Source organism: Ambystoma mexicanum, chromosome 9 (genome assembly GCF_040938575.1).
Source record: "Ambystoma mexicanum isolate Mex_15411 chromosome 9, UKY_AmexF1_1, whole genome shotgun sequence".
Lineage (NCBI taxonomy): Eukaryota > Metazoa > Chordata > Amphibia > Caudata > Ambystomatidae > Ambystoma > Ambystoma mexicanum.
This window is the reverse complement of record NC_090931.1, coordinates 252,116,071-252,139,281: the sequence shown is the minus strand read 5'-3', so window position 1 is coordinate 252,139,281 and position 23,211 is coordinate 252,116,071. Positions and strand designations below refer to the sequence as shown.

Sequence of the window (23,211 nt, the reverse complement as noted above, 5' to 3'; positions counted from 1 at the left end):
CCAAGGGTTAAGGCTTCTAACAGACTTCAAGATCTACAACCAAGTCTTCTGAATTGTCTAAAGCTTCACCTGTGAGAACTACTGTGTTATTGTCAAAAGTTTAGCATCAACATTTACAGCATATAGTGCGCCCTGAAGAAGGCGACTACTGGCTCACTTAATTGAGCCAGATAGGTTGATTTCGCCGAAACTGTAATGACATTTGAAGATCATTTATGTACAGTAGGCACTTAGCACTTTTTTGTACTTAGCACTTTATTCCATTGGCAGCAATTTCCTTTTCAATCAGCATCTTTATCATTCAAATGAAATTCAAAAATATGAGACAACGATGCTTTATCTTGATTAGGTACTCATTACTCTTTTGCACCTAGCACTTTATTCCATTGGTAGTAATTTCCTGTTCTATAGCATCCTTATCATTCGAATGAAATTCAAAAACATGAAGATAGTGATGCTTTACCTTGATTAATACTGGGTCATGAATTGTGGTAATTAAATTGCGACTGAATGGTTTAATGTATTAGATTGGTACAAGTATTTTATACCAACATTAATTCATCTATTTTATTGTTGTTATACTGTTTACATATTATGCAATTTTATAATGTTTTGCGATGATTATTAAAATATGAAAATATGAATCTGTTATGATTGAGCCACTATTCTTTTCCACCTCTATTCCTATAATTGGGTACTTAAATTAATATAGTACTCCTCCATGTGAACTCTTCCCCTTCGGGGGTCTTTTTGTCCTATTGTTGCTCCCCAGTTCCATGGTTTAGGGGATACCCATCGTGTGTGATGTTTTACAAATAACCAAGCAGCCATGGACATGAAAGCGGACAACCCCCCGCATTAACCAAGCTCCTTCTTTCCACTTCACACGAAGGACATCAACCAGCAAATATACCCCAACCACCAAACAAATACAGTCGCGTCCCAGCCGCACGAGCAATCCCCAAGGAAACACAATTCACCAAACTTGCAAACACAGCACAGCCCCATCATCAAGAACCAGCCATGATTGCACAGCAGAACCAGTTAGCAAAAATAGCATAAGAACACCACAATATACTCCCCTATGGCAACATAACCTCTACGTGCCCTAATTCAAATCAATTAGAATCTGACTTTCACACAGATCCCGGGTGCTTCCGAGCTGCACTCCTCAACACTTAAGGCTTTGCATCTTGCCTCTCTCTCTTCTCCTCATCCCTAACTCAAAACCCCCACTGCTTCCCCCTTACAGAGGAAAATGCCAAGAGGCACCAAACGGGCAGCTGTGATATACAAGACGCAAGCACATTACAAGACATAGTGACATTACATCTTTAAAGTCATATGTAACCTCACAAGCATGGAATGGCAGGGTGAGTTATTTTGATCACTTTGAGATCCATAACTTGACAATTTCAGTTGTGGCTAGGTTTCGCATTGCAATTATAGCAACCTTTATTAATGATATACTCTGATCAACGTGTAGGTCCATGCCTAGCAGTAAGTGTACATGGCACATGACCTTCAGACGAAGGCCACATTTGATATAGTAAATATTTTACGTTAATTAGTGTGGCCTGAACATATTTACTGCAAACTTGCATGTTCTTCCGTCGAGCGGGCCAAAGCTAAATGGCACACTTGGTTTTTTGGAGAGTAGTGTGGAGTTCGCTATAACTTTTCCAACCCGCATTAAACTTCATTAAAGTTCTAAAACATATTTAAAGTAAGCTATGTATGTTTTTGGGAAGGTTCCATGAAATGCTGCTCACTGGGGACAAAGTTATAAGCCTACCACAATTGGCGTTTCTTTTGGTGCAATGTCCCCCTAAGTTGGTCAGTGGATGCAACTTTTTGCATAGCACTGCCCACAAGGTCCACAGACTTTGGATGTGTATTTTGTTTCTAAATTGTGCCTATTCCAACATGCACAGGTTATTGCAATATTTTCTTTGTCAAACCTTTTGCAGAGCAGGACCCACGATCCAAGATGACAGCCCCACTAACATTTTGCACTCCAGCATCTGTCATGCACATTCCTCAATGCAGATTTGAACAGCAGTCTGAACCATCAGTGGACCCGGACTACAAATCCCTAACTTCTTCAGTCCACTGGGTGAATTTTCACCAAGACTTGACACCAGCTTCTCGCAGAGGTTTGACTCCGTCTACCTCTACTGCAGTTGAGGGACGAGCATTCTCTATGGGAATTTCCAGCCCTACAGATAAGGAGTGTTTCAGCCACTTATACTCCCTGAAAATAGGCAAATAATCCCCAAAAATAAAACTAGGGAGCAAAGATACTCTCAACAAAAAAAAGTAAACAGACATGTAAAAGCTTGTTCCCCTGCTTTCTCTGCAACAGCGCCATGGAAGTGTTTGGACCAGCTGTGCAAGTAGAATACCCAGAGGAATCTACTATTACTACTGGCTCCACTGCCTCCCAGTGGATGCAATGATTACATTGAAAACCCTCTGCATTGTCCACAAGGCTTTCTGGGGCCTGGGCCCAAAATACCTTCAGCTATCTCTGCGCCGCAAATACCTCCCCTCTTGTGCCCTTCACTCCTCTATCTCTACTCCCTCAGGGTCAGTTGTTTTTCAAAGAAACGAGCTGGGGGTAGATCTCAGTCTTCGGCTGGGGCCTCCCTCTGGAACAGTCTCCCTGCCACTCTAAAACTTGAGGAGAACCATCTCCGGTTCCGGAAGCACCTCAAGACCTTCCTCTTTTCTTCTGCCTTCGCTCGTCCTCTCCCCTGCTGATCTGTTCTCTCCTGGAACCGTGCACCTGGCCACCCTCTGTCTTTCGGGCCCAGGTACCTGCTCACCCTGCCACCCTCCAGCACTGCCTCCGGGCCACCCCTTGCACTGGGGTCTGTATCTGTACCCATACAGTCCCCCCTTTTTCTTCCTGCACTTACCAGACCTACCCTGTCTGCTGCCTTAAACCTAGCACTTGCAAATTGTTGGCCGCATTACCACTGTTTGTTGCCTTTATTATTTATTTATTGTTATTTATCTGTTACTCCTCTGCTTTGCACTTTCCACTTCTCCCCCTTCCATGCACTTTTCCCCTCCCCCTCTCCCATGCACTTGCACGTTCTCAATGTCACTGGGCCTAGTAGGATTGCTGTTTTGTTCTCCCCTGTTCCCCTCCCTTGCCTTGTCGCGCTTTGAAACACTTGTGTACGAGCGTGATAAAAAATAAAGTATCAATTAATATCAATCAAGCAATACTGCCTGACCCGAAGAGGTAAGCATGCATCTTTAACGTGCTTGAGTAACTAGGTGCAAAGAAGTCATCGTTACAATCACATTTTCGTTCTCCAGTTAAAACATATATTAACTCGCTTATAAAACACTGCCATTGTGACTTGGATTTACTTTTTTTTACTCCCTAAAAAACATTTTACTCCGAACTGTAAAAAATAGGAAGTACAATTCTCGTACTTCAAAATGTTATCTGGAGCACTGGGAATTTCAATGGGACATACAACCTTTGTGACCTGCACTTCCCCAATAACCTTGGCTCCTCCTGGATAGAGCTTCAAACTTTTCAAAACAATTCAGAGTTGGATGTATCTTTTTTTGGTGGAACGCTTCATACAGCTTTGTGAATGGTGCAAAGTTATTGGCATTTCAAAAAGTGCTGTTCTGTGGAGAGTCCAACTTAACCACAACGGCAGAGTCTCCATCGCCAACTTGGTCATTACTGGACAACTTATTTAGTATTTCAAGCATTTGGCCAAATAAGAAGCGGAATAGTTTTTGATGTGTCAAGTTCAAAATCCGATGCACACAATTTATCAAAAAAGTTGCAGCACTATTTTATATGTGCCCATGTTTTTTATTTCACTTTACTTAAATCAAGATATCTTTATTTAAAGCACACAGACAAGAAAATGATACTTTGAGTGGTATGTATCCAACACTGCCCCAACCCTATCAACCAAGAGGAGGCATCGGTCTTCTGTGAACACTTTCGAATGTCCCAATAGGCCGCCTCTCCACCTCCCAATTGCACTATCGTGAACAGGGCCCTCATATCGGTATTACCCAAAATGACGTTTTTCAATTGACCTTTTGTCCTAATTATAGTGGTCCTAATTGATCTTCTGCACAATTGACCTTTATATTATTTTAGTTATTTGATATATGTATTGGGTTGGTTTTGGATTATAAATAATACAAGGGGATTAGGTGGAGGGATTGCAGGGGGTTTTGGATTGGGTCCGGTGCTGCAGGGGGTATCCCCCCCACATATATGTCCTAATTGACCTTTTAAATTAGGTGAATTCTCCCGAGGTCAATTCTCCCGAAGTCAATTGTGAAAAGGTCCATTAGTATGCATCCCCTCATATGTTGTATAGCGAGAGCCAGGTTCCCGTCAGGTACTGTGATTAAGGAACTCATAGGAATTAATTTGGTTCCTATATTAACTGGCAGCTGTTTGAGGGCCGAGTATGGTGAGTTAGTAAGACAGAGGAAAAAAGGAAGGAGACAAGGGGGCAAGAAAGGCAGAGAAGTGAGGGGGGTAAAACAAAGGTATAAATGTGCTCCCTTAAAGTTCTCTGGCAAAATACAATTGGAAGAATTAAAAATATATTTTCATGAGTAAGTACATTTATATAGCAGCAGTACAAAAACAACTGATTCGAGGAACTAGAGCTAAAACGGTTGCTTATTGCATAAAAGGCATGCAACGAAAAAAAAGTGAGTCATTATTTTGGAATGATGTGAGAAATTAAAAGGTACAGAGCCATGGCATTATGGAGGGATGCATGCACATACACGGTTTTGTGTCAACAATGTTCACCACTTCTACACGATTCAGAACGATGGGCTTCATCAGGACCGTACAATTAAAGAGTTTATGCAAACAAAGGACGTTACTACTATCCAATGTATCAGAGGAAGCCACTGTGGTTCGCAGGAACTGGTGGCAGTGGTTGTGTTAAATGGAAAATGTCTCCTTGAAGCCACAGTGTGCAGGCAGAGCAGTCCTGTGGTAGTTTGCTATTCTCAGGGGCTGGGAAAAGGCAACTACAGAAGTGGACATTGTTTAGCAAACTATACCCTGGAACATTTGAGTGTTTTTAGTGTGTGCATTGTCAAAACTACGAACCATCAACTTAAGCTTTGTTCTGGAAATGTGTAAGGCGTTTTATTAATTATGCCTGATAGACCAAGGGTGGGGGTAATTATTGCGGGATAATGACATGGCCCCAAGTTAAGTTAGGGAAGGGTGATTATCCCAAGCGAAAATGACCCCGGCGGAGGTTTATAAGGCTATTAGGACACTGTGTTGTGCAACTACATTTTTTATTGTGGGGAGAAAACGAGAACACACAAATAACTTGTAATGTTGATTTAATGAACATTGAATTAGAAACAATAAACATTACACGTTCTGTGCTCCATTGACGTTTGTTAGTTTAGGGAATTGTACTTTTTGCCTTTTGCGGTAGGTCAGAATCAGGACTCGGGCAATGAGGGATAGTTTAACAGTTTTTATTTTTGTTAAGTTCAAAACAATATGCCTTAAGTCTACTAAAACACAAAGCCTATTCTGTGAAAGCAGGTCAAAAAGGTGCTCATCAGGATGTCTACATTAATAAAGCTTTATAGACCTGCAGCGATGGCCGTTATGGGCCCTGAAGACCGAGCTAACGAGGTTTGAGGGCCCATAATGACGGTACGGTACAAGGACGAGGTCTATAAAGCTATTAGAACCCATGGGCAAACACACAAAAAGTTTATGTAAAAATATATTTTTAAAATATTTGTTTTTTTGGGGCGAAATATTCCACATGGAATATTTAAATTTACAAAGGGGCACGGTAGAGAGGTTGGAAACATGCCCTCAGAGGGAGGAGTAAGCAGGTGAGAGTGAGCGACAGAGAACAGAAAGTGGAGACCGGAGTACAGGGAAGGCAAGTGAGGACCACAGAAGAGTGAGGGACAGCAGAGAAAGGATAGTTGAGGGGGTGAGTGAGTGCATAGTGAGGAGGGAGGGGGCACAGGGAAATTAAGTGAGGGAGCATGGCCTGAGGTGTGTGCTCGGGCTCACGGAATGGGGGAGGGAGTGAGCAGGGCCGGCCTTAGGGCAGAGCGGGCTGGGCGACCGCCCGGTGTGCCGTGTCCCCCAGGGCGCCATTAGCCCCCTGCCACGCCAGCTCAGGGGAGTCTTTCAAGGGCTGGCATAGTGAGAGAAGGAGCGGCAGGCACCCTTTTCCTATTAAATGCGCCCACACCGACGCGGGAGCAAGGCAGTTTGCATTGGAATAGGGCACTCATGCATTAGCATGAACGCCCTAGTCCAAGTCCGCGCACAGAACCCTCAATACCTCCCGCCACAAACACACGCACATTCGGACAATGTAGACATTCCGCCATCCCCCACGGTAACAAGCCTCCATCCCACTCTACCTCAGAGGAACTACCAGCGTCTGTCAGTGAAGAGACAAGCCCGACCGATAGCCTCCTCTTACCTAGACACGCCTGTGAGTCTTCCATGAGCCCTACGGATATCTGCACAAGTCCCACTGCGCTGCCTTACAAAACCGCACCTACACCACTCGTCCCAAACCTTACTACAGACCACCAGGTACGTCAGCCCCCTACCACCGATTCTCATCCTCCAGCTACTCTTGGCACAGCCGATCGGCCACACACCTCCATGCCTGCTTCATGTAAATGGTCCACACCACCCATCGAGCTAGCCCACAGCTCCTCTATTGCCCCACCTCCACCACACTAACATGAATGCCCCAATACACACAATTAACCTCCCCAATCACTTATCTCTGCAAGGAACGCCAGATTGTGTGCTCTTACCACCAGGAGCACACCTACACGCCTCCCAGCCTCTAACTTATTCAGAAACGCTCACCTGAGAGATGGATGCAGCACCAAGCACCACCTCTCCCAAACCCCAACCAAGGCCCCACTCTTAAGTCAGCACCCCGTTCACCCACTCACGTACAAATACCAACCACTTTATCTTCATGCCTCCGTCCCAACCCAGTCCCCAACAACTCCCACCCCACTACCACAAACTAAAAACAACTGCCGCCGCCATTGCTACCTTAGAATCACCCCCTCAAACATCCCAACCACTCCAGGGTGCCCTCATAAATGCTAGGTCACTCCCAGCCCACACCCTAGATATAAATGACCTAATCACTGCCCACAAACTAGACCTCCTAGCCATCACAGAGACATGGCTCCACCAGGCTTCCGAACCTGCACTATCTCTAGCCCTTCCACCAGGCTCCACCGCCATAAGGTGCGACAGGCTAGACTCCCAAGTGGGTGGTGTCACCCTTATCTATAGGGAGTCCCTTCAAGTTAGACTCTGTCGCAACTCCACAGAGAAAAACTGGGAACATCTCGCAGTAAAAGTGACCACATCCCCAACGGACTCATCACCCTACACATTCTCTACTGGCAACCAAGACATACAGTTGGTTTCAAGGAACATATCAACCACCAGAACCATAATCCTAGGTGACTTCAACCTGGGCCTACACGACCCCTCTGACGCAGCAGCCACCACTGCAGCAAATGCACTTTCAGACCTTGGCTTCACACATTGCATATCCTCTCCCACCCACGACAAAGGCACAAACCTTGACTGAATAGCCGACCTGAACAGCCAAGTCACCATCACCTCCAACACCCCATGTCCATGGTCGCACCACCACATCAACAGCTTCTCCTTCCCACCCCTTAATCAACCCATCGGCTCGCCACGTACACTCCCACCTAATCTGTCCCATAGCTCGAGGCAAATCACTAAAGACTCCATCTCCCCCTCACTTAAGCCCCTTACCTCAGTACCTCCGGAGATATCCGACCCCAAGCCCTAGCTGACCTATATGCCATCACCCTCACTAATGCTATCAACCTGGTTAACCCCTCTCATCCCCAGAAAGGCTAAGCCCACTTGCCACCTCAACCCCTGGTTCACTACATACCTTCAAACCTTGCACAGTAAGAAAAGACAAGCAGAAGCGCTTTGGAAAAAACAGCCCACAAAAGGCGCTAAAAACAACAACCTATAACAAATTCGCCAAACAATACAAGCAAGCTATCACAGCTGCAAAAGCCCAGTTATCCAACACTATAACTGAGAATGCCAACTCAATGGAAGTGTTCAGAATCCTCAGAGACCTTGAGACACCAAACACAGCCCCTAATCCCATTGACAAAGACAAAATGTGGTGCACAAACATTCAGAATGCTATACGCGAGAAAATATCCTTACTACAGAAAAAACTTCAACATAAACAGAAGAAACAACCACCCCTAAAACTCCACACCCCTCCAAAGTACACCCGGCATCTGCCTTCTTCAAATTAAGGCAATTTTCGAGGCCGAAATGGCCAACATCTTAAATAACCTTAAGCCCTCCAACAGTAAGGGCGACATCTGCCCAGCAGCTACTTTGAAAGACTGCTCAGAGTCCCTGGTGCCACTCATCACCAAATATGCTCCCTTCGCCAACAACACAGTTCCAGTGAGCCTCAAGGAATCCTGGGTCCCCCCACTAATTAAGAAACCGTCATTGGACCCCGCATCGCCAAATGACTACTGCCCCATAATGACAGTACCTTTCCTCCTGAAGATCTTAAACAGAGCAGCATACAATCAGATCCAACCCTGTCTCGAATTGAACCACATCCTAGGTATGCATCAATCAGGTTTCCATCCCGGCCATTGCACTGAAACAGCACTATTAGACCTTAAAATCTAACTTGATTCCTTCAAAGACGAGGGCAAACCAGCCATCCTTTTCCTGCTAGACCTATCTCGGCTGCGTTCGACCTTGTAGACCACCCCACTCTATGTCACCACCTCATAACCTCATCCAATTTCTCCCCCACATTTTGGATAGCCTTCTTCTTGGAAGACAGAACCATGAGAGTCTTCTCAGACACTGCCAGCGCCCCCCCATCTCCCCCATCACGATCCCTGTGGCATCCCCAAGGGTCCTGCATCTCCCCTTCCCACTACAACATATTCATAAAACCTCTTTTTGACATCTTGGATGAAACAGGCATATCCTATACACCAACTATGCCGATGATACCCAAAACCGCCTCCCCTTGTCAGACTGCTACGAAGAAGACACACGCTTGCTTAGCAAAATCTATTACACAATAAAATCATGGATGTCAGCTAACTACCCATGTCTAAATGATGACAAGACTGTGATTCTACTGGCAGGCCCACCTGCAATGCTGAGGCAACTCGGTGCCCAATACACCGCCTTCATCATAGAGGGACACCAGATCCCAGTATCAGCCTCAGTAAAAACACTGGGGATCTGCCCATAGACTCCGCGCTCGCCCTCACCAAACAAGTAAATAAGATCACCTCAGGAGCTTACACAGCCAAACTTATCAATGCTGCAAGACAATTTCTAACCCCCACAGAGCTGCTTAACCATCGCCAGAGTAACAACAGAAGCAAAACTTGACTATTGTAATGCTGCCTTTGCTGGAACTTCAAAAAAGAACATTAATAAATTCCAAATAATCCAAACCAATGCCCTTCGTGCAGCCCTACATCCCAAGGAGAGACCACATATCAGCCGCAAGAAGAAAAGTGCATTGGCTCCCCATTAAAGAAAGGATCATTTTCAAAATGCTGTCCATGGCTCACAAATGTTTGAGCAACTGCACACCGCAATACCTAGCCCAGAAAATTGAGAGACTCAAATCCAATAGACCGGTAAGGTCAACCTATGCCCACTGCCTCACCCTACTTACAACCAAAAGAGAAAGCACGAGGGGCGAGCTGCCCAACTATAGCAGTCAACCACTGGCATGCTTTTCCCACTGAACTAAGAGCTGAGAGCTCCTACTGGACATTCTGTAAAGCTCTTTCACCTAACTGATAAACACCCACTCTGGCCTCTGAACACTTGTTGCTGTCCTTAATCTTCTATTCATGCTATTCTATCCTTTAATGTAAAATGTACTATTTAATTCGCTAAGATTGTTTCATGTAACTGTTCTCGCAACAGCGCCCTGGTGCCTCAGGGTTTGGGCATTTTAAAAATGTAAAAATAAATAAATGAACCAGCCGCAATCTTGGATCCAATTCTAGAATGTTCAATCTCTCGCTTGCACTGCAGCTACTGCTCTTTCACCCCTGTCTGTTTCTGAAAGCCCCCTCCCCGATCCCTGGATTTTGTGTTGGCATCTCCCATACACAACAGGTCAGTGGGTGCGCCCTTGAGGGATAGGGAGTCTACAAGCTATCTTCTCATTTATGTGCCTGTGTTGGTGTTTCTCCCATTGGTTTCGGTATCAGGTAATATCCCCACAAATAATGTTGCCGTATACATGGTCGCCAGGAAATGCCATAGGTGACATTATTTGTGGGTATTTGTATGGGGTAAATGGGAGCAGGGTTTGTGGGGGTGTCCCCTGCTCCCTTTAAAAAAATATGGGAGTTGCAGGGATGTCCCCCCCAGATTCCATGGGTTAATATTGCCGCAAAAAAACGGTGCCATTCTTGTTGGTGATATTTCTGCGAGGATATTAACACATGGAACCCTGGTTTTCGATAAGGCAAAGGGCTGCAGCTTGTTCCTTGCAAACCTGATGACTACAGCTACCAGAAGTCCTTGCAGCAGAATCATCATTGATGGTCATTACCTGCACTTGCTGCGAGCTGCAAGTTAAGACTGCCTCCCTGATGCCTCCCTGATGATGTGAAGAGCACAGAAACCGGTAGGAGGAGAACACAAGTGGCTGAGAAGGTTTACTGTGCAGGGAACTGCAGTGCGCCCCTCTCCGCTTTCTTTTCTGTCATATTTATTTAATTATTATTATCATTTTATATTAGTTCAGAAACTGAACTTTTACAATAATAACAATGTTAGATTTTACAAGTACTTAACACAATTTTTCACATATATTATTTTCCAATTTCATGAGTACAAAACATTTATCAAAATATAAAAATATCAAATATATATTCCATTGAAAATAATCTAACGTCACATTAAGAAAAGAAAGGAAATCAAATAATGTTCAGATCATCCCACTTCTCATTTGAAAAAGCCAATGTATACATTTGCCTGCCATCAACTCATAATAATAGTCATAGTACTATTGTATATCTATATCGGTCAGCTCCAACCTCGTCACCACCGATCTCCAGACTCTATAAAGTCCCAACAATGCGGATTCTGAGGTTGAATTTAGGCAAAGCATCCAGAACTCGTCACTTTTAATGTAATCTAGATTGTGGACAAGATGGCCCAATGTCACCATATACAAAGGGCCAAGGCAATGGCATTCCATCAATACATGTTGAGATGTTTCGAGGTTAGAGGGAATATGGCAGATCCTACAAAATCTGCTCTTGCGGGGAATCGCTCTCCGGGCCCCACAAATGGCCAGAACCGGAAGTTGATTCACACAAAGCCCAAGATAGAAGGCTCTAACCCGCGAGTCTGGGCATACTTCTAAATAGCCCTCGGGTTTCAAATATTGATGAACCACTGACGCCACATATGTATATGGTTTTAGGGTACCAAGGTGATCGTAATTACGTACCCAATCATATTTCTGGATTCTTCACTTTACGACACCTTTCAGTGTTTCAAAGATGGAACAGCGTTTATAGTCTGGGAACCATCCCACCTCCTCACAGAGTTCTCTGAATAGCCGAGCACGGCTAATATGCTTGCCTCCCTCCAGTCCAGACTCACAACTAGAGCGCCATATACTTAATAGAGGACAGATGGGAGAAGTTTTAGCTTTTAGCATCGGACAGCTTCTACTTATAAGTAATTGGGCTCTAAGAGAAACAAGTCCCAATTCCAGACAAATGTATTCAACCGAGTTTGCTTTTGGTAAAATAAGAAAATTAACTGTTATTTTGTAAAATCAAAACATTATTTAACCTAAAAGTCTACACCTTATGGCACACAATTTGTGTTTGTATTTTAAAACTTTTAGTTTTACAACTGTACAACCACACAAAATTAAAAGTCAGTAGTAAATATACAGATAGTTTGAAACAGTAAAACAATACATTGTTATCCACAACATAATGATGCTTAAGAAATACTGTAAAACGTATCGTTCACCTGAATCTCCTTTACAGGATCCGGAGTTTGAGTGGCTCGAGGAAAGAACACCAGTGTAAGTGTGATGATGAGGGCCAGAAAAAATACCAAAATGACAGACAACCTAAAAGAAAGAAACATTAAAATGATGTGTATTCAGAAACATGAGAAAGTAGTATAGAGATATAAGAACGAAGAACACCAAGAGGATTGCAACCGACTCCCAGTCTCCAATTATTTTGACTTTTCCATTATCTTGTTTCTTTGTTACAGTTTCTTGCTCTTATCCAAGGACCTTCAGCCAAATGAGAAAATAAAATAAAAAGTTCAGAACACCCAAGAAAAAGGGCACCGAGTGACAACAGGCCAAAGCGGCAAAAACAGCTCACATCCTACTGCAGCAGCTGACCGAGTGGAATGGCACTTAGTGTAGGAACGGTGGATAGAGATCAAAATACAAATGCAGTTCACCAGACCTGATGAAATAACCAAAGTGAAATGGACATTATTTTCATTAACCCTTTCAGCGCTGGTGACAAAGTCACCTATTTATTCCTCTTTGAGGGAAACTGGAGAGAACTCTGCGAACCGGAACCAGTGTGAGCCACCCGCTCTGTAATGTGACTCCAGAAGGGTGGGTATGATGAGAGTTACACAGTCTTCCCTCAGGCACCTGAAGGGAGCAGCAGCTGCCAAGGTTATGAAAAACCTCGGATCATCTGGTGGTATAGGCCTCATGAAAAAGGAAATAGGATTTCAGCATTGAATTCAGACGCCAGCCTTACCCTCATAACGTAAAAAACCTAGCCAAAACAATAAGTCCCCCACAGATGGGGTAAAACAGATGCATGGCAAGTGAGTGATGTGTCATACAGTTTGGCCCAGTGTTTGTTTCCCTGCTTAGAACAGGACTCATCAAATGGCACATGTCAGGTGAGCAAACCCTGGCATGGACAACACACCTGCAGTCAAACGAAAATCCTACTGCAAGCAAGAAAAAGAAGCAGAGAGTTTCTGCAAATGGGGAGAGGAGTGGAAGATGCTGGAGCACAGAAGAACAAGTTACTTACCCATGGGAACGTTCTTTCGACTAGATGTTCCGCCCACGTATTCTTCATCTGATTATATTTCCATATCCAGCCTCAGCTGCTTTCGGAAATTCTTTCCAGCAGAGGGCGCTGCGCGTCGATATCGGTAAGCTCGATGTCCCCCGGAGGCCTCCGTCTCTAGGTCATCGATGTTATAAGCACACGCAGCGACAGTTGGCTTCAGTTCCATGTGTAAAGCATGTATAAGATATCATAAACCTGACAGTTACTTCTCCTGAAAGAGCGAAGACTACAATCACATGGAACATTCTACTACGGAGCAGGTTGGGCGGGGCGATGTGGAATACGTGGGAGGAACATCCAGTCGAAAGAACCTTACCATGGGTAAGTAACTTGTTCTTTGAATGGATTGTGTCCTCCCACGTATTCCTCATTTTATGACAAACTCCCAAAGCAGTGTAGGTATTTCTGGAGGAGGGAGTCAGAATTTTCAGGCTCATAATAATTTAGGAGTTCCTTCATGGGTCTGTGTGAACAGAATGTAGCACTGCCTTTCCAAATAAACCTTCTCAGCTTGTGGAAGAGTCCAGATTATAATGTTTGTTAAAGGTGTGTACAGACGACCATGTGGCTGCCGCACAAATATCCCTAATTGGGACACCCCTCTGTAATGCAGAGGAGGCAGCCATGCCCCTGGTTGAATGAGCTCCAAGACCCTCCGAAGGATATTTTCCTGCTAATCTATAGCATTCAGTTATTCCCAAAATAATCAATTTTGAAAAGGTTTGTTTTGGAATTGCTATACCCAACTTGTGGTCGGTGTAACCTACAGAAAGTTGGTCATCGTGTCTTATCTTAGTCATCCTGGAGATGTGAAATGTCAGTGCATGCCTTGGATAAAGCCTGTGTAATCTCTCCTCTTCCTTTCCAGGAGGAGGATAACATGAAGATAGAATTATCTTTGGAGTTAAATGTAACTCAGACACAATCTTAGGCAAGAAGGTTGGTTTCACCTCAAGGACTTATCCTTATAGAAGATTGTATAAGGAGGCTTGCAGGACAAGGCCTGAAGTTCACTCACCCTTCGGGCCGATGTAATGGCTATTAAAAGGATGGTCTTTAAGGTTAATATCCTTAAAGGAGAGGTATGGATATGCACAAAATGAGCACACAGTAGAAATCTCAATACTAGGTTGAGGTCTCAAGTTGGGACTTGGAATGGGACTGGGGGAAATGGATTTGTCAGAATCTTGAAGAAAGATACCTCTTCAGAGGAGCGCTTAAAAAGGGAGAGCACTGCAAGATACACCTTGATTGTACCAACCTAGAGTCCCACGTTGGCCAGGTGTAATAGGAATGATAACACATTAGGTGTACTGCATGTAAACAGATCTTCATTCTTATCCCTACACTAGCTGCAGAATTTGTTCCAACGGCACTGGTACAAGGACTTTGTTGCTGGCATTCTGGCCGAAAGCAAAATCTCCATTACGTCTTCCAGGGGGTCCCAATCCTTTTCTCAACCTCTCAGAAACCATGCGTGAAGGTTGAGTCTTGACCTCTGGATGGAGTACCCGACCCTCCTCTCTCTCTCTCTCTCTCTCTAACGCGTCTCCTAGAGCTCCTCGTAGGGAAAATTCCCTTGAGCATACCGTTCACACTTCCGGTTGACACTGGTCGCAACAGATCCACTTGAGAGGTTCCCCAAAGGGGGAAGATCTCTTGAAGAACTTCCTGAGCTAGTTCCCACTCGTGGGAGACTGTGCTCTGACTGCTCAGAGCGTCCGCTGTCGTGTTCTCCTCTCCGGCTAGGTGAACTGCTGATAGGAAAATTCCTTCTTGAATTGCCCAGAACCAGAGCTGCATTGCCTCTCTGCACAGTGGTAGTGACCATACACCTCCTCTCTTTTTGAGGTAGTAAATGGCCACTGTGTTGTTCGTCATTATCAGGACGTTATTCCCCCGCACAGAGGGCAGAAAAGCCTTCAGCGCTAGTCTGATTGCCCTCAGCTCCAACAGGTTGATATGTAGTTTGGACTCCGATGGAGACCATCGACCGCTGATTGTCAGGCCGTTGGTATGCGCTGCTCCCACCCGCCCCCGTGAGTGAGGCATTTGTTACTACCTTGATCTCCGGCCTTGTGCCACAAAGGTTCTCGTTTCAAAATGTTGTCCTTGCAGGCCCACCACAGGAGATCCTGAGCGCCTGTTTGGGACCTGAAGGAGATCAGACATCCTGCCTGAGAATTGAGACCATTGAGTCCTGAGAGCCCACTGGAGAGATCTCATTCGCAGGCGTGCCTCTGGCTAGGAGACGCTGGGCACTTTGGAATTTGGTGACCATCTGCAAAATGTCTTCAGCCCTCACTTCTGGTGGCGAGGCTTTTCCCAGGGATGCATCGAGGACTGCTCCAATGAATAGGAGCTTTTGAGATAGTATCATGTGATATTTCTTGAAGTTGAGGGAGAAGCCCATTCTGTGAAGGGAGTGACAGGTGGAGCTGAGATGTTCGAGGGCCTGTTCGGGGGAACGTGTCCTGATCAGCCAATCGTCCAGGTAGGGGTGGAAGTGACTCCCGCCGACTCGCTGCCACCACCGCCATTAACTAAAAAGCCCTCGGGCGGAGGTCAGCCCAAATGGCAGAACTCGAAACGGATAATGCGAACCGCCAACAGCGAAACTCAGGTACCTTATGTGTTTGTGATGGATTGGCACATGAAAGTAAGCATCCTGAAGGTCCAATGATACCATCCAGTCCTGAAGATGGAGGGCCTGAAGGATCTGAGAAAGTGTAACCATCTTGAACTTGTCCTTCCTGAGGATTTTGTTCAAGTCTCTTAAGTCCAGGATGGGTCTCAATCCTCCGTCCTTTTCTGGATTTAGAAGTACGGGGCGTACCAACCCCTATCCCTCTCCACTACAGGTACTGGTTCTATAGCACCTTTCTCTAGCTCGGTTAATATTTCCTGCACAAGGAGCATATCTGGGCCTTTGAAAGAGCTGTTTCCTGTTGAATAACTGAGGCATTTTTAGAAAGGGAAGGTAGGAACCCTGGGCAACTGTTTCCAATGCCCATGCATCTGAAGTAATGCGTTGCATCTCTTTCAGATGCAGTGAGAATCTGCCTCCCACTAAGGTCTTGTGAACTAAGACCTCAGTGAGGTTTAGAGGCAGCTGGAGCAGTGGCTGATGGTAAGTAAAGCAGCCGCTGCCTGGGCGGTTCTAGTACCTCTTCCCCATCCACCACGGGCACATCTTTTCTGACGTCTTTGATTGGACAGTCCTCTCCCCCTTCCAACTAAGGAGTAAAGGCAAAAGGACCTACCCCTTCAAGGTGTGCCGGTGAGGTGGTTTTGTTGCAGGCTTACAGCAGCACCAAGCTACTTTGCTGCCGCTTTAGAGTTCTGTAATTTCTTTGGGCTCTCGTCATGTGTGCCATCAAAGGGCGTGTTAAGCAATCTGGACTGCACATTTGGAGCAAAACCAGACTTTCTTAACCAAGCAAATCTGCGCATAACTGTACTAGCCGCCATGAACCTGCTGATGCTGTCAGCAGTGTCGAGACCTGTCTGGAGGGATTTGCACATTGCATCTTTCCCATCCTTGACTAGATTTAAAAATCCATCCCTTTCCTCCCCTTCAGGGATATGATCAGCCGCCATGGCTACACATTCTCAAATAGTGTGAGTGAATCTGGTCTACGTGCAGGTAGCATTTGCTGACTTTAGGGCCATACTTCCCGCAGAGAAAACCTTCTTGACCCAAGCGTCGTAACGCTTGCCATCTCTGTCTGGGGGAATAGTTGGGTATGTATTCTGTTTAAAGGTTGATGTGGCAGCTTGTACCACTAGACTTTCAGGAGTGGGATGCTTCGTCAAGTAACTTGGGTCCCTACTGGACATCCTGTATTTAATGTACATTTTTTATTCACTGCCGGAATCAATTTAGGCGTCTCCCAATTTGAGCTCACTCTCCTTTGCAATGCCACATGAAAAGGAAGAATAAGGTCCTCCTGGGTCCCTTATCTAGGATGTCAGTTAGATCATCCTGTTCATATATTGGTGTTGGTCTTTTCCACCCCATATACTCTACCACCCTGGACATTAACTGTCTATAACACCCTTAAGCATGGTCAGTAGGGTCTGGTTTCCCAAACTCTAATTCTGTTGATGTTTCTAGTCCACTTGCATTCTGCAGGAACTCCTGTACATTTATTAGTCTTGATTCCTCCGAGATCAAAGGCTCAGGTACCCCAGATGTTCCATATTGAAGGCCAAAAGGTTGTGAATCATCCGAAGAATGTTCTGCTTCCTCATAAATTGAAGAAAGTGAATCAAAAAAAGTAATTTCTTGCTAATGGTGTATACACCTTTTCTGTGATCCTCGATGGCGTTGATGGTGGCGCCGAAATCGACACAGTCGACGTCAAGGGCTTCGACACAGTCGATGTCGAGGGCTTCAACGCTCTTGGCGTCGAGGACCTGTCATGGTCCGAAGAGGAAGATTTGTATCAATTTGAGGGATCCTTACCACTCTCGAGGAGATCTTTCTTTGACTTTCGGGCCCAGGGGGGCTCGGTTTTTGCCCTTATCCTTTTTCTTGTTGAATTTTTTGACATGGGCATGGCTTTCATGAGTTTGAGGGGGGGGGGTCAAGGCTGCATTCTCAAAAACTTGCATCACTTTTATTCTGAACTTCTCCCACTCAGCTGGAGAGGCTGATTTCGTTGGGCATTTGACCCGTTCTGGGGAGGAACTAGACGACTATGAAGACGGCGACCTATGGTGCCTTCTCCTCGACCATCGTGAATATGAGTGGTAAGACCCACTGAGTGATTTCGATCTCTTTGTCTTTTTATGATGAGGAGACTTTTTTCTCGACTCGTCTAAAGACACTTTGACAGGGTCGAAGGGATTTTGACCTACCGGCCACTAATTTTCCTCTTCGTTCTTTCAGGACGCCGTCATCGACAGGCAGGCCTTACAGTCAAAGGTAGCGTGAGAGGAGCGAGGCAAAACAGACACACCCGATGGAGGTCCGTAAGGGACATCTTTGCCCCACAATGTTGGCACTTTTTAAACCCTGATCTCGCAGTCGAAGGCGCCGATGATGATGCCATTTCTCAAGAATTTACTCAAAGATTCTCAATAGGGACCCGAAGCATACCGTATCTGAAGCAATAACTTTCACAGAAAAATGGAACTGAAGCCAACTGTCGCTGCGTGCGCTTTATACCATTGATGATGTTCACATCGAGACGGAGGCCTCCAAGGGACATTGACTTGACCGACGCGCAGCGCCTTCTACTGGAAAACATTTCCGAAGCAGCTGAAGCTGGATATAGAAATATCATAAGATGAGAAATACGAGGGAGGACACATTCCATTTGAAACAAACTTACTGATGAACGGTGACCCGACCCGTCAGATCAGCAGCACACCATTACACTACTGCCCGATACAAATATGGCGGACATGGCATTTGTAATCTTAGACAGATGAGAAAGGGGTGCAGGCCAATACCCATTATCAAATCAAACAACACTGGAAAACCAGTAAACATAAAGGACACCAGGGATGGGATAGTATCACTAAGGGACAACCTATCACAAACAGACCTACAACAGTGGAAAATGGCCCCAAAACCACAAAATCTACTGGGAAGATTACTCCTAGAGAGAGCACACCTACAGAAAGAGGTACAACCACTTTATATTGAGGGTTGTAGGGCCGAAATCTAGAGTGAGAGCTGTGTTGTAGCTAGAGCAAAAACCCATATTGGCTGGGAAAATAGGTACATTGGTAGGAAAGATACAGAGCCAAGGTAGCCAAACCAATTGAGCCACACTGTTGAGCAGGCCAGGCTGACAGGGCACGCTGGGCTAGAGATCCTGGGTCAAAAGCCAGGCACAAAAGAAGAGGCACTGGAGAAGAACCTGCTTGAGGCTTTATCAAGATACTGCTGGTGGCGGCAATGCTTGCTCTAACACATGGCATGCTTTCTTTGTCAAATAAATCACAGGCTCTGAGCACTGCATGGTCGGTTGATCCTTCAGCCATGACAATCCCCGCAGGGGTAAGAATAATTGTAATGCCCTCTACATGCCCCATGAGAGGTAGGAAAAGGAGCACGAAAAAGTAGTGTTTGCATGTACCCAAGGGTGGCACACCCAAATAGAACGCATGGCACCTTCACATTAGGACTTTTACCTATAAATAACAAATGTGCAGTGGGCACACAAAGACAACATAGACTGACAATAATATAATACATGGTAGAGGCACACTGGAGAACTATCCATAAATTACTAGCCATAGCTCATGAGACACCTTGCTCCCATTCTGCACATCATATTAATTATTGTAGCATAGCGCGGAACGGAGGAGCTGGTGCAATGGAACATAACACATTCGAGTTACTTAACCAACAGAAAAGAAACATGCAAAGCAGAAAAAGAGTGCTAAAATTGGACCCCAAAACTCAAAGAAGCTCATAGTAAAATATACATCAATCATATTGTAATGGAGTGCAGACGAAGTATCACTCCAGCTGACACTGAGGGAACAACAATATACTCACACATTCCATTGAAGCATCATGTTGTAGTGTATCTGTGAGTGCTGGTGACATCACTGACCCTGGAACGCTGTGATGTCAGTGAGTGTAGAGTGCTATGTGCTATGCTCTGAACAGTTCCAACAGTTACAGTTGGAGAGTGTAAGCTGGCATGGAGGGATATGCCAGTGTCTTCCTGGCAAATATCTACCAATAGACCTACAAGTAACTTACCTGCTGATCTGGGTGTTGGTTTCTGGTACAATGTTATTTCACTGGCGACGAGGATGGGATCCTGTCGAGGAGGGGGCAGCAGTCAAGTCCAGGAACATTGCCCTTGAAGTATCCACGTCCCATGGTAGATGCCAGCTGGTCAGCTCTGGGTTTTCCTCATCTGGAGATCGTGTTTCAGCAGGCCGGGTGGTGCTGAAAGGACAAATCTTCACTTCGGTGCTGTGTTGAAATTGCACAGCTGTGAGTCCCGGGCGACAGAAGATCAGAAGCAGTGTCTCGAGTTTGCGCTGAGCCAGGTGCCGGATTAGTTGAGGACCGGTTCCATTGTGGCAGCGCTGAAGGATCCTTTGGTAAGGTGCCCTAGCAGTGCGAGCAGCCTATGCAGGCCGGGTGGTGCTGAGGGCTGGCGGTTTCCTTGAGCCCTGGACCCGGAGGGGGACGGCAAACAGTTTGGTGTACTGGGCCAGGGTGCAGCGGGAAAGCGCCTCCGCTCTGAGCCTGTCATTTTTGTTGTGGGCATTGGAGGATCGTGCCTTTCAGGCAGCGCAGGAGCGAGGAATGGGCAAACTGGTTCGTAGACCTTGAGTTCGGCCGGTTGCCGGGTTAAGCCCGGCGCAACAAGAGGAACACGAGGGGTTTTTGTTCACGTGTGCTGCAGCGACATTCAGTTAAGAGCCCTGTACCATGGCTGGGTTTCTGTTGGTCGCAGAGGTGGAGGGCGCCGTTGTGGGAATCATGCGGTGCCATGGACTCCAAAGGGGTTGCCGTAGTGTGGATGGTTGCGGCGAGGTTAACCCCTGGGTGCCGACCATTGCAATGATGACGTCAACGGATCCTCACATTGCGTCCCGACGTGAGAGACTGGGACGTGAAGGAAGAGTGAAATGTCCTGGGCGCGTGATGCGTGGACAATGCAGTGACGCGGATGTTCCGTTGCCGGAATTGACTTGCACAGATTTGTGCTCCATAGGAACGACTGCGTTATGCTTAGCGTTGGTTTTCAGTTCAGTTGCCGGAAAGGAGTTGCACTGGATCCGATTCTGTGAGGTTTTCTATCTGTGATCCAGTGAGCACTGTGTGGACTGTGAAGGAGCCAACGGCAGCCTTGGAAGGCGGTGGAGGTGTGGACTGCGTTTTGAATAGCGGGATGAGCAACTCATTGCACACTACACGTTCCTTTGAAGTAGCTGAGGCAAGTCTGCGCCAGGACTTGTGCGGATGTTGCAGGGTCGCGTCTGAAACCCAGGAGATTTTTGAGTTCTGTGCGAGGAGGACGTTTTTGCTGTAACAGGACGTTATGCAGTAGGTGTGAGGCCCTTTTGCGTGGTTTCTCATGTGCATGTTGTGGCTTTATTTGTGGATGATACCTGGGTGTTGTGGATTATACCTACCTTAAATGACAGGGGGTTCCATGGCATAGTATGGTAGCTTGGCCTGCGCTGGGGGTCCCATAAATTGTGTGCAGTGTTGTACTGCGGTGGTGCAGTTTGGCAGGGACTAGGGGTCCCGTGTGTGTGTGTGTGTGTGTGTGTGGCAATGTACTGTGTTGGTGCGGTTTGCATGGATTAGTGGTTCCATGTGGTGAGTGAAGGTGTAGCTGCATGGCAGCCTGGCAAGGACTTGGGGTCCTGTAGTGTAGTGGAGGTGTACTGCAGTGTTCTGGTGCTGTAGTTCTGGCAGGGACTAGGGGTGCCGCATATGTGGTGATGTACTGCGGTGGTGCAGTTGGCTTGGACTAGGGGTCCTGGGTGTGCGGTTGGTGTACTGCTGTAGTCAGTTGGCAGGGTCCTGGGGTCTCGTGGTGTGGTGGTTTAAGGAGTATGTTTGGCGTTATTGAGGTCGACTGTGGTTTCTGATGGTGTTCCCTTGTGTGAGTGTGCTCGTTAAGGGAGCTGTTGTGGACTGATGATGTGTTTGTTGTTGCTCTCTGTATGAGCTGGGATAGTGCCCCGGGGTGGCAGCCCTGGTGCCCTAGGGTGCAGACTAGGGTGGAAGGTTTTTGGTGCAGAGTGATAGTGAAATGTACTTTTGGGGAACGCTGGGGCGTGGCAGGCCCTAGGTTTCAAGGGGCAGCTTGAAATAGGTGGAGTGTGTGGGTTTTTATTTTTGTTCCTCGAGTGTTTCCAGTTCAAGTTTTAGGGGAGGTGTAGTCCCTATTCTACTTTAGTGGGTTCCTCATCTGTTGTGGTCTTGTGGGGACACAATGGGGTTTGAGGTATTCTTCTTCGGCACGAGTAGAGTGCAGGTTCTTGTGTACCATTTTATTTATTGGCACGATTAAGGTGCAGATTATTGGGGTGCCACGTAGGTTTATGGATGCGCCGTGGCTTTGGTGTTAAGTGAGGCGCAGGGTCTTTAGAGTTTAGGTTGGTTGGCATCCGGTCTTTTAGTATTATGCTGCGTTTGGTTTTGGGGTTGTGAGCGAGCTCCAGTTGGACAGTGTCCTCTAAGTATATTAGTGGTGTCCATTTGGGGTCTGGTGTGTTAGTGCATTTACATGCTGGCCAGACGTACATGTGGGGGATTGTTCTGAGTGACAGTATTAGAGTTGTGAGATCCTTCTTGTTTCAGAAATGTAAGAAGGGAGAAGTGTTGTAGTGTATCTCTGAGTGCTGGCGACTTCACTGACCCTGGAATGCTGTGAGGTCAGTGAGTGTAGAGTGCTATGTGTTATGTTCTGAACAGAGGTTCCAACAGTTACAGTTGGAGTGTAAGCTGGCATGGAGGGACGTGCTGGTGTCTCCCTGGCATATATCTACCAATAAACCTACAAGTAACTTACCTGCTGGTCCAGGTGTTGGTTTCTGGTATCACGTTATTTCACATCACACACTAAACATTCTACTACTTCACTCAAAAGATACCACAGATACTAGAATGGATGGTGAAAATCGGAGGACATCCCAAGACGTAACTCTCAAAAATATGAATCTTTCCATGTGATTAAAACAACAAAGAAAAACATCTTGTAGGTTTTGTGCCATTCTGGTCAGGAAAGTCTAAATTATAAGGGCTTTTCTGGCACTGTCTGGAATGTTTATCTCCTACCCTCTAAGGCTCTATCCTCTAAATGATCATTTTGAACCTTTACATGGAGCCTCTGGACACACTCCTCAAAGATTCTGATATAGCCATCCACCAGTACACAGACGATACTCAGTTGTACCTGAGAGTAAAAAGCCCATAGTACATCTGGCATCTCAGTATTACCTTGCCATCATCCGTCCTGTATGTCGACTACCTACCTGAAAGTTAAACCATCCTCATCGCCCCTCCCATCC

General features: G+C 46.0%; 1 protein-coding gene across 3 annotated transcripts in view; it reads right to left on the bottom strand.

The window, feature by feature from the left end:
- Positions 1-23,211, bottom strand: part of TMEM218 (transmembrane protein 218) — a 120,563-nt gene that overhangs the window by 23,124 nt on the left and 74,228 nt on the right. For all 3 annotated transcript variants that reach the window (XM_069614555.1, XM_069614556.1, XM_069614554.1), the window contains one exon: positions 12,113-12,215. In XM_069614555.1, coding sequence (XP_069470656.1) covers positions 12,113-12,215 — 103 coding nt within the window. The remainder of the gene's footprint in view (positions 1-12,112; positions 12,216-23,211) is intronic.